Source organism: Gorilla gorilla, chromosome 11, assembly GCF_029281585.2.
Source record: "Gorilla gorilla gorilla isolate KB3781 chromosome 11, NHGRI_mGorGor1-v2.1_pri, whole genome shotgun sequence".
Classification (NCBI taxonomy): domain Eukaryota; kingdom Metazoa; phylum Chordata; class Mammalia; order Primates; family Hominidae; genus Gorilla; species Gorilla gorilla.
In genome coordinates, this window is record NC_073235.2 from 110,441,608 (window position 1) to 110,459,081 (window position 17,474).

General features: G+C 45.9%; 1 protein-coding gene across 2 annotated transcripts in view; it reads right to left on the reverse strand.

The window, feature by feature from the left end:
* Positions 1-3,525: 3,525 nt before the first annotated feature.
* The window catches only part of PLEKHM3 (pleckstrin homology domain containing M3), a 203,710-nt gene continuing 189,761 nt past the window's right edge, over positions 3,526-17,474 (reverse strand). For both annotated transcript variants that reach the window (XM_004033125.5, XM_055379506.2), the window contains one exon: positions 3,526-10,700. In XM_004033125.5, the coding sequence (XP_004033173.2) occupies positions 10,523-10,700 (178 nt within the window). In that variant the 3' untranslated portion in view covers positions 3,526-10,522. The remainder of the gene's footprint in view (positions 10,701-17,474) is intronic.

Genomic DNA, 17,474 nt, shown 5'->3' on the forward strand with positions numbered 1-17,474 from the left:
CAACGATGCTACTTTGGAACAAGTCCCAGGTAAAGCCCCAGTAGACCCAAGTTCATTTCTAGTTGCATCCTTGCCCTTTGGCACTTGCTTCCTACACAGACTGATAATCCAGTTATTGCCGCTGTGGCTGCACCTGATGTGCCCAGCATTGTGGGAATGGAGATAGAACAGCATCTTTGGTAGGAGACTCTGAACTCTTTGGCGAAGTAGTCCATCCATGAGGAATATTTGTCATTAATTATTGACCTCATAAAGGGAGGAAAGGGGAAGAACTGCCTTTCTAAGTATCTGTTCACCTGTAGCTGGCAGTTGAAGTTGAAAATCAACAGTTCAACAGATGCCTGGATGTGAATGAACTCTGGTTCATTTTAAAGCCTAGTTCTGGCTGGGCGTAGTGGCTCACGCCTGTAATCTCAGCACTTCAGGAGGCTGAGGTGGGTGGATCACCTGAGGTCAGGAGTTTGAGACCAGCCTGGCCAACATGGTGAAACCTCCGTCTCTACTAAAAATACAAAAATTAGCCGGGCTGGCCAGGCGCGGTGGCTCACGCCTGTAATCCCAGCACTTTGGGAGGCCAAGGTGGGCGGATCACCTGATGTTGGGAGGTTGAGACCACTCTGACAAACATGGAGAAACCCCGTCTCTACTAAAAATACAAAATTAGCCGGGTGTGGTGGCATATGCCTGTAATCCCAGCTACTCGAGAGGCTGAGGCAGGAGGATCGCTTGAACCTGGGAGGTGGAGGTTGAGGTGAGCTGGAGATCGTGCCCTTGCATTCCAGCCTGGACAGCGAGAGTAAAACTCCGTCTCAAAAAAAAAAAAAAAAAAAAAAAAATTAGCCAGGCGTGGTGGCTCATGCCTGTAATCCCAGCTACTCAGGAGGCCGAGGCAGGAGAATCGTCTGAACCTGGGAGGTGGAGGTTGCAGTGAGCCAAGATCGTGTCACTGCACTCCAGCCTGGGAGACAGAGCTTAAAAAAAAAAAAAAGAAAAGAAAAGAAACAAAAAAAAAAACTCCCCAAAACCTTAGTTCTTCTATGGAAGCAAGATGAATCTGGACATAGCCCAAGATTTCCTGAATTTCTTAAGCCTTTCTGGGCAAGAAGCACCTAGTGATTTTCTATTTTGTTTAATTAAAGTAATTAATTTTTTTGAGATGGAGTTTCGTTCTTGTTGCCCAGGCTGGAGTTCAGTGGCACGATCTCACCTCACTGCAACCTCTGCCTCCCGAGTTCAAGCGATTCTTCTGCCTCAGCCTCCTGAGTAGCTGGGATTACAGGCACACACCACCACGCCCAGCTAATTTTTGTATTTTTGGTAGAGACAGGGTGTCACCATGTTGGCCAGGCTGGTCTTCAACTCCTGACCTCAGGTGATCCACCTGCCTTGGCCTCCCAAAGTGCTAGGATTACAGGCATGAGCCACCTCGCCTGGTGTGATTTTCTGTTTTAAAAACCACCATCCAGGGTGTGAGGTTCACATTCATTGGATCGGCCTCAACTGGGAGCGGACTCTCACATGCATTTGAGGACCAATCACAGGATAACTGGGAGGAATGAAAAAATGAATGGGAGCATACAGAGCTCTCCTTTTAGGCCAGCTTAGTTGCCTGCAGCTGCGACCTGGACACTTCTATTCACTAATGCTCTCTGGCAATGAGATATACTGATAAATACATGCTAATCACACCCTGGAAGAAAATAAAAGGGGTGTAAAGGTAAGGCTTTATGCAAACAATTGCAGTCCATGAGCAGCAAGTTCCAAAGTGCTGTGACTTTTAGGAAGAAGAGAAGCAACAGCTGTTAACTGCAGGGCAGCTACCCCGGTTCTTCCTTCCAATTCCTCTTGGCACTGTTCCCACTGTGGACCATCAATACAGCAAACAAATGTTTATTTCAAGGCAACTTGCTTCGTTTAAACTAGTGGTTCTTCACCTCCAGAATGCATCAGGTCACCCAAGGAGCTTTTAAAAAATAGAAATACTCAAGCCCCATCCGGAGAGATTCTGAGTCAATTGTCTGTGATGAGGCCCGGAGATTGTGCTTTTATTTCTGTGTTTCGAATGCAGGAACCATGGATTTAAACCATCATCTTGAGCCGTCATCAAAGAACAGGACATGGGAAACAATTAAGGGAGATTCAATCATCCTCATCTCCTGAGGATAAGAGATGAACAAAATAGTGTCTCTTTCCACGGTTCTGACACATTTTTGCCTATCTTCTCTTTGATGTCAGAACTTCCTGGAGTTATCCAGCCTTGCCAGTTTCCTACAACTGGGGGAAAGCTAACCTGTCCTGTGTGATTCATCTGATTATGAATCCAGGCTCTGACTACATCGTATGTCTAGTTTGGTTCAGTGAAACATTAACCCGTTTCTCTTTATCGTGGATTGTGGCAGGTTTCGTGTGACGAAGAAGTCCAGTTATTTCTTGGACAGAGTGGGTGTGAGCCCAGGCCGATTTCCTGAGGGTGGAGTGGGAGGGGCCGGGCATAAACCTGTTTAGGTGTGTCTTAGGGTGTAAGGCTCAGGGTTCATCTTGGTAAATGTTTTACCAGAAGAACCTTTTCTAGTCTCTTTTCCATGTCTTCCTTTGGGAAAGTGAGTTTAAATGGAGCCTTCTAAAGGTTCCACGTGGATAGTTGTTGTACCCCTGGCCTTTTGAGTGGGTGAGGGTCAGCCCCGGCATGAGGCCCTGCAGATATTTCTGATCGTTTCTCAACTCCCAGAGAGCTGTCATTTCGAGGAGGAACAGTTTTTCTTTACTCTCCACTCTTTGCTCCCAAAATATGGTCCCTGAAGGAAGGACCAACGCTTTCGCCTAGCTGGCCACCTGGCACTTGGCCATCTAATTTGGAGAGTGCAGGAATGGTGAAATGGAATCAGGGCCAGAAGGCTTGGGGAAAAGCTTTGGTGGGAGAACATCCACGCATGAGCTTTGGCAGCTTTGTCTTGGAACTGAAAGCAATCATGCTTAGACTCAGCAAATAAGGCCCATGACACTACACCTGCATCTTTTTAAAAGTTACACTACATTTTTCATGAGCATGGAAAGGGCTGATGAGAATATTGTAGGTTGATGAATTGTTTTAAAAGTCTATCTGTAAGATACTAGAGATAATTTAAAAGTGGTTCTTTTTTTTTTGTTTGTTTGAGACAGAGTCGTGCTCTGTCGCCCAGGCTGAAGTGCAGTGGCACGATCTCAGCTCACTGCAGCCTCCGCCTCCAAGGTTCAAGCAATTCTCCCTGCCTCAGCCTCCCCTGAGTAGCTGGGATTACAGGTGCCCACCACCATGCCCGGCTAATTTTTGTATTTTTAGTAGAGAGGGGGTTTTGCCATGTTGGCCAGGCTGGTCTCGAACTCTCGACTTTAGGTGATCTGCCTGCCTCGGACTCTGCGCCTGGCTGTGGCTCATTTTCAATAAAGCTCAAATCTTGACTTTGAATTAATATATAGGGCTCACCTTGGGCTTTCACCACTCCCTCAAGAGTAGTATTTTAATCAAGTTGTTATGAGAAAGGAAAGTATTTTCTGCATTGTTTATTGAGAGAGAGAGACAACTTTATACATTAGGAACTGGTGCACTTAAATTATGTGACAGATGACCTTAAAAACTAGAGGTATTGTCAACAATACAACTTCAATTTTATATTATTACAGTTACTGATATTTTTAAAATAATGTAAACAAAAATATAGATAAGTTATGCCAAAACAAAAGGTAAAATCCAAAAAACAGAAAGAACACATATATAAGTTAGCACATTAGCTACTACAAATAACTTAACACAAAGTGATATAACAGCCCAGACCCAAAATTTTAGTCATTTCTGTACTGTGTGAGCAGATATAAGAAAAAACGGCATAGACCTGACCCAGGAGCTAGAGAACAAGTTGTGCAGAAGTGTTCTACATCACCATGTTCAATACTCTCCATTTGCAACCTAAGCATTTTCTCTCCTTTAAGAAAAAAAGTATATATATATATTTTTCAAAGAGATGAGGGTCTCGCTATCTTGCCCAGACTTGTCTTGAACTCCTGGGCTCCAGTGATCCTCCCACCAAGGCCTCCCAAAGAGCTGGGATTACAGGTGTGAGCTGCTGCGGCCAACCACTTTCCCTCCTTTGACCGTTCCTTCTTTTAGCTACTATTCCTAAGAAACAGATTTAAAATATATATCTCCTAGGGTAGGCTAGTAGCTATTCACAGTAAGATTCTACTTCTTTTTTTGTTTGTTTTTTGAGATGGGTCTCACCATATTGCACAGGCTCCTGGGCTCAAGCAATCTACCCACTTCAGCCTCCCAAATAGCTGGGACTGTAGGCACATGCCACCATGCCCAGCGTAACAGTAAGATTCTGATAGGTGACCAAAGCTAGAACCTAGGCCTCCAGCAGCCAAAGCCTAATTTGATGGCTCAGTGGACACACAAAGCTAATTTGATAGCTCACGCCAAACAAAGAGACATTTTTATCACAATTTATCTAAGAGGCTTCCCACTTCTTATTTGGAAAACAGGTGGCAAAATAAAAAGAAAATCTTTGAAAGGTGAAAGATAAGAAAATCCTTGTGTTTGTGTAATTTTGAACCTGAAAAGGCTAAGTTCACTGACTTTACAGATTCAATTCTGGATGGCTGGTTTTTATTTCTCTACCCATTGGCCTTGGTGACATCATGACATTCCCGAGTTTGGTTAACGAAAGCAAACAAACAAATAAACAAAAAGAGCGATTGAAGAACAGTATAAAACAAAGTGAAAACATTATGTGGTTGCATCTTTTGCATTTCCTGGTAAAAGTGCTAATGGCACTAAGAAGCCAATGTTTGTACCATTCTACTTTAACGATGTGTTTCCGACATGATTCCCTTTACTCCTGAGGTTAAGGCACACCAGGCTGAACAAGGTGAGAGTTCTGACATGCATCATGGAATGCACAGGCTCCAAGAGCATCTATATGAAGAGTAGCCAGCAGGGAAGAAGCAAAGGGATCCAGATTTAGTTGAGGGGTCCTGCAGGCTTCAAGTGGTTCAGACTAGACTAGAAGCACGAGACAGTACTATAAGGCACTCCTACAGGGACAAGAGACACAGGGAAGGCCAACATGGAGAAGGAGCCACAGGCCCCAGCTGTCCTCTAGCTGGTTTATTAGCCATGAGGCCTGCCTCTGGGCTGGGGCTCAGAACTAGGGGCAAGAAAGATCCAGGGAAAAGAGAGAGGCTGGTTTGCAGCTTCACGGCCAATAGGAGGGAGCCCTCCTAAGAGTTAGGAGTTGCTGTGAGTTGCTGTACGTGCCTGAATCTTCTACTCTGGGCAACAACCAGCTTCATTCAACGTCTGGAACTTCATTCAAAGTCTTGTCTTTCTAACAAGACGAGCAGGCAGTGGCTTCTCTTTTCACAGGGAAAATCCAAAGCAAAACAGCAGTTGTCTCACTTGAGTTTAGCAATGCTTTCCATCACACCAGCGGCCACTTTACGAGGACAGTGCCACAAAACATGATCATTTGGAACTTACTTTTTTTTTTTTTTTGAGACGGAGTCTTGCTCTGTCGCCCAGGCTGGAGTGCAGTGGCGCAATCTCGGCTCACTGCAACCTCTGCCTCCCAGGTTCAAGCAATTCTCCTGCCTCAGTCTCCCAAGTATCTGGTATTATAGGCATCCACCACAACACTTGGCTAATTTTTGTATTTTTAGTAAAGAGGGGGGTTTCACCATGTTGGCCAGGCTGGCCTCAAACTCCTGACCTCAAGTGATTCACCCACCTCGGCCTTCAAAGTGTTGGGATTACAGGCATGAGCCACTACGCTCAGCCTAATTTTTTTATTTTTAGTATAGACCTGATTTCACCATTTTTGGCCCGGCTGGTCTCAAACTCCTGACCTCAAGTGATCTGCCTGCCTTGGCCTCCCAAAGGGCTGGGATTACAGGCGTGAGCCACCAATCCTGGCCAAGTGGAACCCACTTTAAATAAAACTGACAACTACTGGTATGGTTAGGAGGGTATCCCATACTCTTGTCTTTTACCTAGAGTTTAACAATGACTTGGATTTTCCCTCAGCCATTCACCCATTAAAACGCACTAAGGAAAGACCCTTGAGTCAGAGATTTTTGAATCCAATGAAATTAGAATTGTCTACCAATAAGGAGACTACTGGGTGCTAGACTTAACTGTCGAAACACCGTTCCACATGACAGAAATCAACACTTGTCTGTTTACATTAACTGAGCAGAGCTTAGTCACCCATCACTGGATTCGACCTCGAGCAGACAGCTCTACTTGACTCAGGGTCGGAAGAGTGATACAAGGTGTGCAACATATGAAGCTCCTAATGCCCATCACTAACAAGTGACACGGAGGCAGGGGAAACAGAGAGTGCCGCTACCGATTCAGGTCACGCAAAGGAGGGAGGCTCTTTCAAGGTCTTGCTCCAACTTCACATTTTCACATTATTTCAGAGTAAGAAAAGAAGTGGTGCAGACAACTCAAGAAATAAAATGGGCAAAAATTATACACATCTCTATTTACTAGGAGAAGTAAAAAAATAAAATAACCCCTGTGTTGAAACCAGGCAGTATTGGAATCAGGAGGTGAAGATCTGTTTCATAATCTAGTGATTTCAAGAGAGTGTGTCAGATCAACGGAGATGAATAATTGTGCACAAACACACGAGCAACAGCATTGGCTTGACTCTAAAGGAGGACCAGAATGTGTCTCTACTTCCACTGCTAACGCCCCTCTGCAGAAAATGTTCAGTGTGCGTGGCATCGTGCTAGTCCCACCTGGATATACTAATTTATGGACGGCCTTTTCTAGCCAATGGGTAGAGAACAAACTCCCAGGTTTGGAAGCCAAGCCTCTCTGAGGAGGCACAGAAAAGAACTATCCGACGTCCACGTTCAGTGTGTACACACAACACACAGAGACAAAAACAGAGGCTAGGCTCCATCAGAGGATGCACTCTAGCTGAGCAACGGCTGCATTCGGCAACTAGGGTGGTGTAAACACCTCGGATCTCACTGCAGCCGGAAGGAAGTCACGGCATAGTCCCTTTTCAGGAGTCTGAGGGATACCACTTGTGTTGCAAACCACAGATCCCAAGTATTAGACGTATTCCTTTCTTGGTGGAGGCCTACTCTAGAAGAATCAAAAACTGATGACCCTCTCAGCGAATCCAATGTTAAAGCTCCTAACTAGGTGACCCTTTAGCACTACAGACGTAAACATGACTCTAATGCACTCCCTAGAAAAGGCAGTGAAGCAAAGGGGGCCGCTGAGAGTTTACATGGTTTTCATATAAAGAGGCTTTTAACTTTGGAAAAAGCGGGCCTGGAAAGAACACTACCCCCATTCCAGTTGACTGCTTTTTAAGTACTTTGTGGCCTTCCTGCCGCGGTGCAAAATGAGGTCTATTTTAGGAACTGGCTTCTTTACTGCGGGGTTAGATGCCAACATTTCACCAGGGTTGGACGATCTCACACATGAGTTTCTGGCACTTTTAGGAGGGATTTCCTCAAGTGATACACTAGGGAATGAGCCTTTCAGCAAAAAGCGGTTCCCCGGAGTCAGTTGCCAGCTCCAGGAGATTAATTGGCCATTTTTTCATATGTTTTATGTGCAAGATATTTAATATGGGATGAAAAATGGAACACGAGGAAAAGCAGGTATTAGTTTGGTCTGAAAGAGGTGGTAATCCACAGATTTGCTTTTGTTTCGACAGTTTCTAAGCAGTGGAACAATTACCTAACAGTGCACCAAGTAATTTGTTAGAGTTGAAAACAGTAAGGGCGTTCATGTGCGCCAAGGCATTCTGGGCTGAAAACAGCAATTCTGAATCTTCATGGCAGACCCAACTCCTAAGCTGGCTCCACTCTGTCCTATCAGATTTTGGTGGTGGTGGCAGAGAATGTCATAGGCCTATGGCTGGCACCGACCAAGCTGTCAGGGTTGTACGAAAAGGAGAGGAAACAGGAGTGCTGGACATGGACCCAGCTCTGGGTAGCTGATGGTGATAACACATCGATTTTTTGTTTCCCTTTTGAAAATAAGCAGAAAATGATGTGGGTGGAAAGTCCTCCTTAGGAGTTCACAGGGACTGCTCGTATTTAGCAGGGCCCTCTAAATGGGGACTGGTGAAAACAAAGATGTTTTGAACAGGGATCCAGAATTTCGCCCTTGACTCTCGGCAGGTATGACCCTGGGTGCCTGTGAGCTAGGAGAGGAAATTCTGTATGCAGGGCAAACATGTTACAAGGGGAGGACATGGCACTGCACTTCAGGTCTCCAAATGCAGTGTGCTAGGAATGGCCTCGCTGACAGTTGGAATCACGGATACATTAATTACAGCGAAGGCAAAAGTAAGCTACAGTGACAGGGAGCCGGGGGCGGAGGGAGAAGGCACTTTGCCATGGGAGCACATCTGTTTTATAATAAGCAGGTCTATAATTCTCTTGTGAAAGATCATGTTCTGCTATCTTCTCTGAGGCTGGAAAATATAAATACTGTATTTTACCAAGAGGAGGAGGAAAGGAGATGATCAAATTTGTTTGCCTGTTGCCAAGTGTTTGAGATTTTCCACCCTTTTTCTTTTGTGTGCAACATTCTCTTTAACTAGAGTGGGGGAAAAGTCAACCTGCTTTTCTAAGGGTAAAAGGCACCGTTAGGCGTCTCATGAATAGGGCCCTGGCCTTTTAACAAGTTTTCAAGCCTTGGTTGCGGCTACTGTATAGTCAGAAAATAAATGCATGCATGGTGTTGAGCTATTAAGTGAAATGTGTGGTAAAGGAACTGGTGTGGGTTGAGAGGTAAAATGCTTACATCTAACTGCACAAAAGTCAGTCTGAAATGTCACATCTCTACATGGATGGAAGTATCATGAGTTGGGGTCTTGGGGAAGTGGCGTGTGGGGGAAAGGAGCAATGGGGTTGAATGTACCAAGTATGTTGTGAGCCACTGATTCTAATAGCAGCAAAACTACTAAACCATGAAGACATAGAAGGCATCTGCTCAGCGCGAAAGCTACAGAATCTTCTCATAAAGTCTACTGAGAACTGTTCCATTATAAATGTATTTTCTTGCTCTAGGGAGAGTTAAGGGGAAGGAATGGGAGCTGTCAGGGTCCCAGGGCTGTCCTACCTGCCGTTTTGGTCACAGTGACTGCCACGTGCTCTTCCAAGGGCACTGCAGCTGGAGAACACTACTTGCCAAATAGCAAAGCAGATCTCTTTCTTACTCCTATTATTTATTTTAGCACTCTTTGTTTTACTTCCAGGTGGCAATTATATATATGTGTGTGTGTATATATATATTTATTTAAATAATATTAGGTCTAATTCATTAATTATACTTGTAAGTTTGTATTTTCTTAATAGTCCAAAGTTGGTATTTTGAAGTTCCACATTACTCTGATGTTTTAAACAAAAAAATGAGAAAGCAAGAATGGTCACATTGACAAAGGTCGAAATGAAAGTGCAGGAAGAACAACGAGAAATAAAGCACTTAAAATGAATAGGTAGGAACTGCCTCCACAGGATTCTGAGAAAAGAAACTAAAACTACCCTCTTTGGGAATATACTTACTAGATAGCCTTATCTACCAGTCTACACGCCGATGTCTTTAACAACCACCCCAGGACATTTCCTCCGGCCAGCATCGTGAAAAAAATCATAAATATCAACCATGGGCACCCGTTGAAAACTGTTAAGAAAGCCATCTGTACAGCCTGGAAAACACGGTGGAGCGTCACATCATTAGGTGGGTGATGGGATTCGTACCGGCAAACAGACCGACAACACGCAGTTATTGGTCGCAGAGGTTTCTTCTCTTCTCAGGAAAAAAAACTTCTGAGATTAACTTCAAAACCAGAACCAGCCCTCCTCATAAATGAGGGGTGTATGCTTTCTGTTAGAGGGGGCTTGGCTCCTGTTTCCAGCCATCGGCTCTGCTTACGTGATTCCCCGCCTCCGCAGGAGGAACTGAGGCGGGAGCGCCACGGACACCAGGTCCTGGAAGGACCCAGCAGTCTCTTGTGTTTTGAAGGTTTTCTTATGAAACAGATGATGATGGGTGCCTGCCTCAGTTACCTCAGCCTCTGTGAAGGCTAAAAATAAATAACACAAAAATAACCTAAAGCACTGTTTTGTGCAGGAAATGCTTCCTCTTGTGTCTTGGGTAATAAAATGTCCCGAGAGACAGAGAGAAAAAAAAAGTCTGAACTATAAAGCATTGTGTATACCACGTTTTGTCTGGGAGCAAGCAGCTGAAATTCTTGGCTAAGTGTAATCTAGCTATTGGTAGTTTCTGGAGCCACAGAGGTTCTGTGGATCATCTGGACAATGATGTACACAGAGCATACGTACAGGACATACAGGTATTTGCGTATATATAAATAAATATATATATCTATATCTAGTTGAAGAGGATACATACTCTTCTTCCAAAGGGGTCTAACTGGCTAGTTAGGAGGCTGCTCTGGGGCTGATGGATTGTTGATTGGTGAATCCCTGGCCTTCGGGTCGGCTGGAGTCAGGTGTTCTGGTAGGACAGCTCGAACATGGTGCAAGCCTCCTCTAGACTCTCGTCCATGTTCAGTCTCTGCCAGAAAGACTTCTGCTTCTTCTGCAGCTCTCGGCGAACACACCTCGGGCAGGGGACAGACTTTTCTTTGCATTCAGAATGGAAAACGGCTCCACAGCTTTCACACCTGCAGAAGTCAACCATGGATATGATGAGCAAGACTGAAGCCAGCAAGACACAAATGGGAAGCCCTGTGGCCTCGGGTGCAGCTGGCGGCACAATCTACTGTTCTGGACAACCCTGCCAGTGGGAAGGGAGATGACTCACTGAAATGAACTGTTTGTTTTTCCAAAATGCTCAAGGTTGAATTTCACTTGAAAAACATTTTGCTTTCCTGATCTGAACTAGGGCTTATGAGTGGGGGGGAGTCCGCAGTCACCCAGCAATTCTGGTTATAGTGACAATGGACAGAACACCAGAAGCTCTCCATTGAGAAGGGAATTGGCAGTGACTCTAGAGTGAAATGACAGAAAACGAGAGGGGAGTGCCTCGTGAAAACGCTCGGCACACCAGTGACAGCCACAGCGTTACATCTGTGGTGAGGTAGCTTTCTACATCAGTTAACACGAGCTAAGTGGTTCTCTGTTAACTAGCTGCCTTTATTTGACAGTTTGAAAAGATAAAATGACACATTTTCATTTTCTGAATGACATCCTGTGGTCTATGAAATCTTGTGAGTTTTTTAAAAATTAGGGAAAAACTCCTACCTTTGTAAGTCTACCTTTAAAACATGAGCGTGAACATTAAAGCAGGAGACAGTGGGAAGAAAACATTTTTCAAACAATATGACAGATATTGTAATATGTAGAGAGGAAACATTCCAGGTGGATGACTCGTTTGTTGTTTGGCTTGGTGGAAGCCTGCACGGGAGTCTAAATAACTTGTTTTTACAGCGAAGTTTTTATTTATTTATTTTTTTGGAGATAGGGTCTCACTCTGTCACCCAGGCTGAAGTGCAGTGGCGTGACCTCAGCTCACTGCACCCTCCACCTCCTGGGCTCAAGTGATCCTCCCACCTCAGCCTCCCGAGTAGTTGGGACTACAGGCACCCACCACCACACCTGGCTAATTTTTGTATTTTTAGTAGAGACGGGGTTTTGCCATGTTGGCCAGGCTGGTCTGGAACTCTTGACCTCAGGTGATCCACCCGCCTCGGCTTCCCAAAGTGCTAGGATTACAGGTGTGAGCCACTGCATTTGGTCTGCAAAGCTTTTAATAATGAGTAACTGACAAGCTCAAATACAGCTGCTCCAGTGAGTGGTTTGCTGATATGGGCTGAGTTTTCATCGTTCCACGAGGGTAACAGGCAACTTTTACCAAGTCCTAGGAGCCCAGGGAATTGCACCTGTGTAATTTTGTTCAGCCTGCAGCATTCAGGGAGGGTCCAGAACTGACTGGGTTCGAAGAGGGTTGCGAAGGAACCAGTCCCAAGGGCTCAGCCTCAGGCTTCTTTTGCTTTTTCCACAGCGTCTTGAGTTTCAGTGCTGGGTGCAGGATGGTCTTGGGGGCATTATCTCCTAGTCTGCCACTGACTTACCCCACCACCATTCAGGACCCAGAGGGCTTAGTGAAAGGAAGATCTTCCTACCCACCCTCATACCTTGGAGAGGAGGCAGTGACTTGGATGGAGACACACTGTTGCGGGGTGGGGGGGTTGGAGGGGGGAGAAAGAGAGAGAGAGTGTGTGTGTATGTGGGTGTGTGCGTGTACACCTATTCCAGCAGAGGCACAGGAAGACAAGACTTCCTGCACCCAGCAGCTTTACCCCCAGCTTGGCTCTCTGGGTCAAGTGAAACATACAGGTGGTGAGGCCAGCCAGCAAGGAGCTTCACATCAATTCTTGGCTGTGTGACTGCTATGAACTGAACTGTGTCCCCCTGTTAGTCATATGTTAAACCCCTTACCCACAATGTGACTATATTTGGAGATACCATGCTTAGGAGGTAATCAAGATTAAATGAGGTAGGCCGGGCATGGTGGCTCATGCCTGTAATCTCAGCACTTTGGGAGGCCGAGGCGAGTGGATCACCCGAGGTCAGGAGTTCAAGGCCAGCCTGGCCAACATGGTGAAACCCCGACTCTACTGAAAATACAAAATTAGCCGGGCGTGGTGACGCATGCCTGTAATCCCAGCTACTCGGGAGGCTGAGGCAGGAGAATTGCTTGAACCCGGGAGGTGGAGGTTTGCAGTGATCACACCACTGCACTCTAGCCTGGGTGACAAGAGCAAAACTCTGTCTCAAAAAAAAAAAAAAAAAGATTAAATGAAGTCATGAGGGTGAGACCCTGATCCAAGCTCATAAGTGTCCTTAGAAGAAGAGCACGGGGATCTTGCTCTCCCCAACTCCGCATGCCTCAGAGGCAGCGCCCTGTGGGGACGTACACACTCCTGCAAGCCAGGAGGAGAGGCCTCTCCAGAAACCAACCCTGTTGGGACCTTGATCTGAAATTTCCAGCCTCCAGAACTGGGGGCAACACATTTCTGTTGTCTAAGCCACCCAGTCTGTGGTCTTCCGTGTGACAGTCTGAGCAGACTAATGACCTTACGCAAGTCACGTCACCTTTCTGAGCTTCCTGCACTTCAGTGTCCTTATCAGCTAAATGGAGACTACATAGCACCCACCTCCTGGGGTGCTGCGGGGCTCAGGTAACATTATGGATGCAGTGTATTCCCAGTTCCTGGCCGTGGTGGGAAGTGCTTAGCGAACAGCAAGGACTGCTCCTGCCAGGGTGCCCCCCAGGCTGCCTGCTGCCTTCTGTGCAGCTGCATTGCAGCCTGACTTCACCCATGTCACTATGGAGACCTGAGTACATCTCAGTCAACCCCCTCCTTGCCTAGATGAGAAAAGAGACTCCAAGAGGGCTAGGGATTGCCTACCGGGGACGCAGTGAGTTGGAGACAGAGTTGTGACTGGAACCCAGGGCTCCTGGCAGCCCAGCCAAGGCTCTTACCAAGCACCACGCTGCCGGCTGAGGCCTGGCCATCCCAGCGAGAGCAGGGAGCCATCGCATAGGGAAACGCAGGGCTTCCAATCAGAACACCTGTGTCAAACCACAAATCCTTTGTAGCTGAGTGACAGTGGGCAAGTTACTACTTAAGTTCTTGGTGCTTTGGTTTTCTCATTTGTAAAATGCTGCTCACGGTGAACCCCTTCCTATTCACTGGGTTGCTGTGAGACTAAAATGAGAAACATACTTGTAAGTGGAAGGACTATGCAAAGGCTGCGACGCCACCCCTCACAGGTGACTCTAGTACCCGTCTCCTTGACACAGGCGCCATCCTGGATATGGCAGGGTCACCTCTAGCATCTTCCTCTTCCCAGCCCCCTCCTCCTTCCAGTGAGGATAAAGGTCAGACCCATGTCTTCTAGAGCCTCTCTCATCTGGGCCAGCTCCTTCCTAGTGGCAATGGCTTTGTCCCCACTGGTCACACCTCTGTAACCTTCTATCACTAAAGTGACACTAATGATAGCTTTATCATATAAATTTCCTCCTTCCAGCCCCCTTTCCCCTGCTGGTTAGTCAGTGATTTATACACCTAGGGATGTTGCCCCAGGGCAGTGATTGATAAGGAGGAAAAACCCTGGGTTCCTTCAGTACCACTCCCTTATCTCTGCTGATACCAGGCTCCAGTGAGTGAAGAGATTGGGTCTTATCGGATATTTCTGGTGCAGCAAACACCCATGGGGTGATGGAAGAGCTGAGCGCACCTGCTCTTTCTAACCAAAGGTCAGTAACTGAACAAAAAGCATGAGATAAAAAAAAATTAATGATTTCAAAATAGAACTAAGCCCTATTTTCTAACAATTTGTATGTAACCCAGCAGGTATCTTTTAAACTGTAGTATGGATAGATTGATCAATGACTTTCCAAATTCCAAGAATCTATAGTTAATCCCTCCCCCAACCCTTTTCTCTTTAAAGGAAAAGAATAAGGGGAGGAAAAGGAAGGAGAAAGGGAAATTGTTCTCTTACATAATATTTATGGAGCCCTGTAATAAAAATGTAAAGTTCAGGATAAATATTTACATTAAAAAATGCAATATATGGGTGTGTTCCTCTTTGAGAATAGGATTTTATTTTTTCACTTTAAAAAGATTCATTGGCCAGGTGCAGTGGCTCATGCCTGTAATCCCAGCACTTTGGGAGGCTGAGGCAGGTGGATCACCTGAGGTCAGGAGTTCGAGACCATCCTGGTCAAAATGGTGAAACCCCGTCTCTACTAAAAATACAAAAATTAGCTGGGTGTGGTGGTGTGTGCCTGTAATCCCAGCTACTCGGGAGGCTAGGCAGGAGAATCGCTTGAACCCGGGAGTCAGAGTTTGCAGAGAGCCGAGAAATTGCACCACTGCACTCCAGCCTGGCAACAGAGCGAGACTCCCTCCCCCTGCACCTCCCCCACACCAGAAGAAAAAGATTCATTGGGCTGGGTGCGGTGGCTTATGCCTGTAATCCCAGCACTTTGGGAGGCTGAGGTGGGTGGATCACCTGAGGTCAGGAGATCAAGACCAGCCTGGCCAACATGGTGAAACGCTGTCTCTACTAAAAATACAAAAATTAGCCAGGCGTGGTGGTGTGTGCCTGTAATCCCAGCTACCCATGAGGCTAAGGCACGACAATCGCTGAAACCCAGGAGACAGAGGCTGCAGTCAACTGATATTGCACCATTGCACTCCAGCCTGGGTGACAGAGCAAGACACCATCTCAAAAAAAAAAAAAAAAAAAAAAAAAAAAGATTCATTGGCCCCCCTGAGTACTTACTGAGTTTCTTGACTGTATTTAAAATATGATTTAGCATATACAACTTTTCAGGAACACATCTTTCATATAAGGCAAATCTACCAATGTAATCATCTCTGCTGAAAATTGCAACAGGTAATGAAAGAGAAATGTCCCTTTGGTGTTCCTGTGTGATACATCAAATGAAAGCTGGTGTCTTCATTCTGAGTCATCCAGTCCAGCGATAAGCAGTTTCACTGCTTGTTGGATGTTGCTGTACATCACAGAAAACAAAGACCAACGTCCTCCCTTCGCAGTGTCTGCAACTGCAGGGAGACATTTGCTACTGACCAAAGTCATCCAATGGGTTTTTCTGTTTTTTTTTTTCTTGAAAACATTCATTGCTTCATTTTTTTTCATACCTAGGGATATCAGCCTTGGCCCTACTGACATTTTGAGTTATAATCCTTTGATGTGAGGGGGTGTCCTGTCCATCATAGGATGTGTAGCAGCATCCCTGGCCTCTCTCGGCTAGATGCCAGTAGCCATGTCACCCCCTCCTCCCGGTTGTGACAACCAGCAATATCTCCAAACACTGCCAAATGCCTCTGCGGGGCAAAACCATCCCTGTTGAGAACCACTGACCTAATCTAGTGGAAAATGCATCACAGAGGGAGTACCCAGGGATACTTACACAGGACCCCCACACTGAATTTGCAAGTGTCACCTGCTGGCTTACGTTCTTACCAACCAATAAGGTCCAGAGTAGTGTACGTATTCATTTAACTTTCACAAGTACGTATTTTAAACACATCATTTGATTAAAATAGTTGAAACCACTAATATTAATATTAACCAGTGATTTCTGTTACTTCTAATGGCAAAAATCGCACTTGCTTTTCCACCAACCTAAATGGAAATCATTTAGAACATCATTTAAGAAGTCAATATCAGTGATGCAATGCTGTGCATCACTGTCACTCCCTATCAACTCACTCTGATTTTTCTTTTTCTTTTTTCTTTTTTTTGAGACAGAGTTTTTGCTCTTGTTGGCCAGGCTGGAGTGCAATGGCACGATCTCAGCTCACCACAACCTCCACCTCCCAGGTTCAAGCGATTCTCCTGCCTCAGCCTTCCCAAGTAGCTGGGATTACAGGCATGCACCACTAAGCCTGGCTAATTTTGTATTTTTAGTAGAGATAGGGTTTCTCCATGTGGGTCAGGCTGGTCTCAAACTCCCGACCTCAGGTGATCCGCCCACCTCGGCCTCCCAAAGTGCTGGGATTGCAGGCGTGAGCCACCGCGCCCGGCCTCTTTTTTTTTTTTGAGATGGAGTTTTGCTCTTGAGGCTGGAGTACAATGGCGCAATCTCGGCTCACCGCAACCTCCACCTCCTGGGTTCAAGCAATTCTCCTGCCTCAGCCTCCCAGCTAGCTGGGATTACAGGCATGTGCCACCACGCCTGGCTAATTTTGTATTTTTAGTAGAGACGAGGTTTCTCCATGTTGGCCAGGCTGGTCTTGAACTCCTGACCTCAGGTGATGCACCTGCCTCGGCCTCCCAAAGTGCTGGGATTACAGGTATGAGCCACCGTGCCCGGCCTGACTTTTCAATTCTACCTAAAAGCCGTCTTGGTGGTGCGTCTTAGTCCCATTTATTTGCTCTTTGGCCAAGAACCTCTGGGCTGTTTCTCTGTGGTATTTTCTGCTTCTTTATGTCCTACCTGGGCCATCTAACAAAGCAAAGCTAGAAGTTTTACATCTACTTCATAAAATAAATTGCTTTTATGCAACTGTGAAGCAGTTAGGTTTCAACAACTTGTTTTTTTTTTTTTTTTGAGATGGAGTTTCACTCTTGTTGCCCAGGCTGGAGTGCAGTGGCATGATCCCAGCTCACTGCAACCTCCGCCTTCTGGTTTCGAGTGATTCTCTTGCGTCAGCCTCCGAAGTAGCTGGGATTACAGGCACCCGTCACCATGCCCAGCTAATTTTTTTTTTGTATTTTTAGTAGAGACGGGGTTTCACCACGTTGGCCAGGCTAGTCTCGAACTCCTGACCTTGTGATCCGCCCGCCTTGGCCTCCTAAAGTGCTGGGATTACAGGTGTGAGCCACCATACCCTGCCGATTTCAACAACTTCTGCAATAAAAAGGAGACCAATACTACTTCAATGGGGTACTTACTA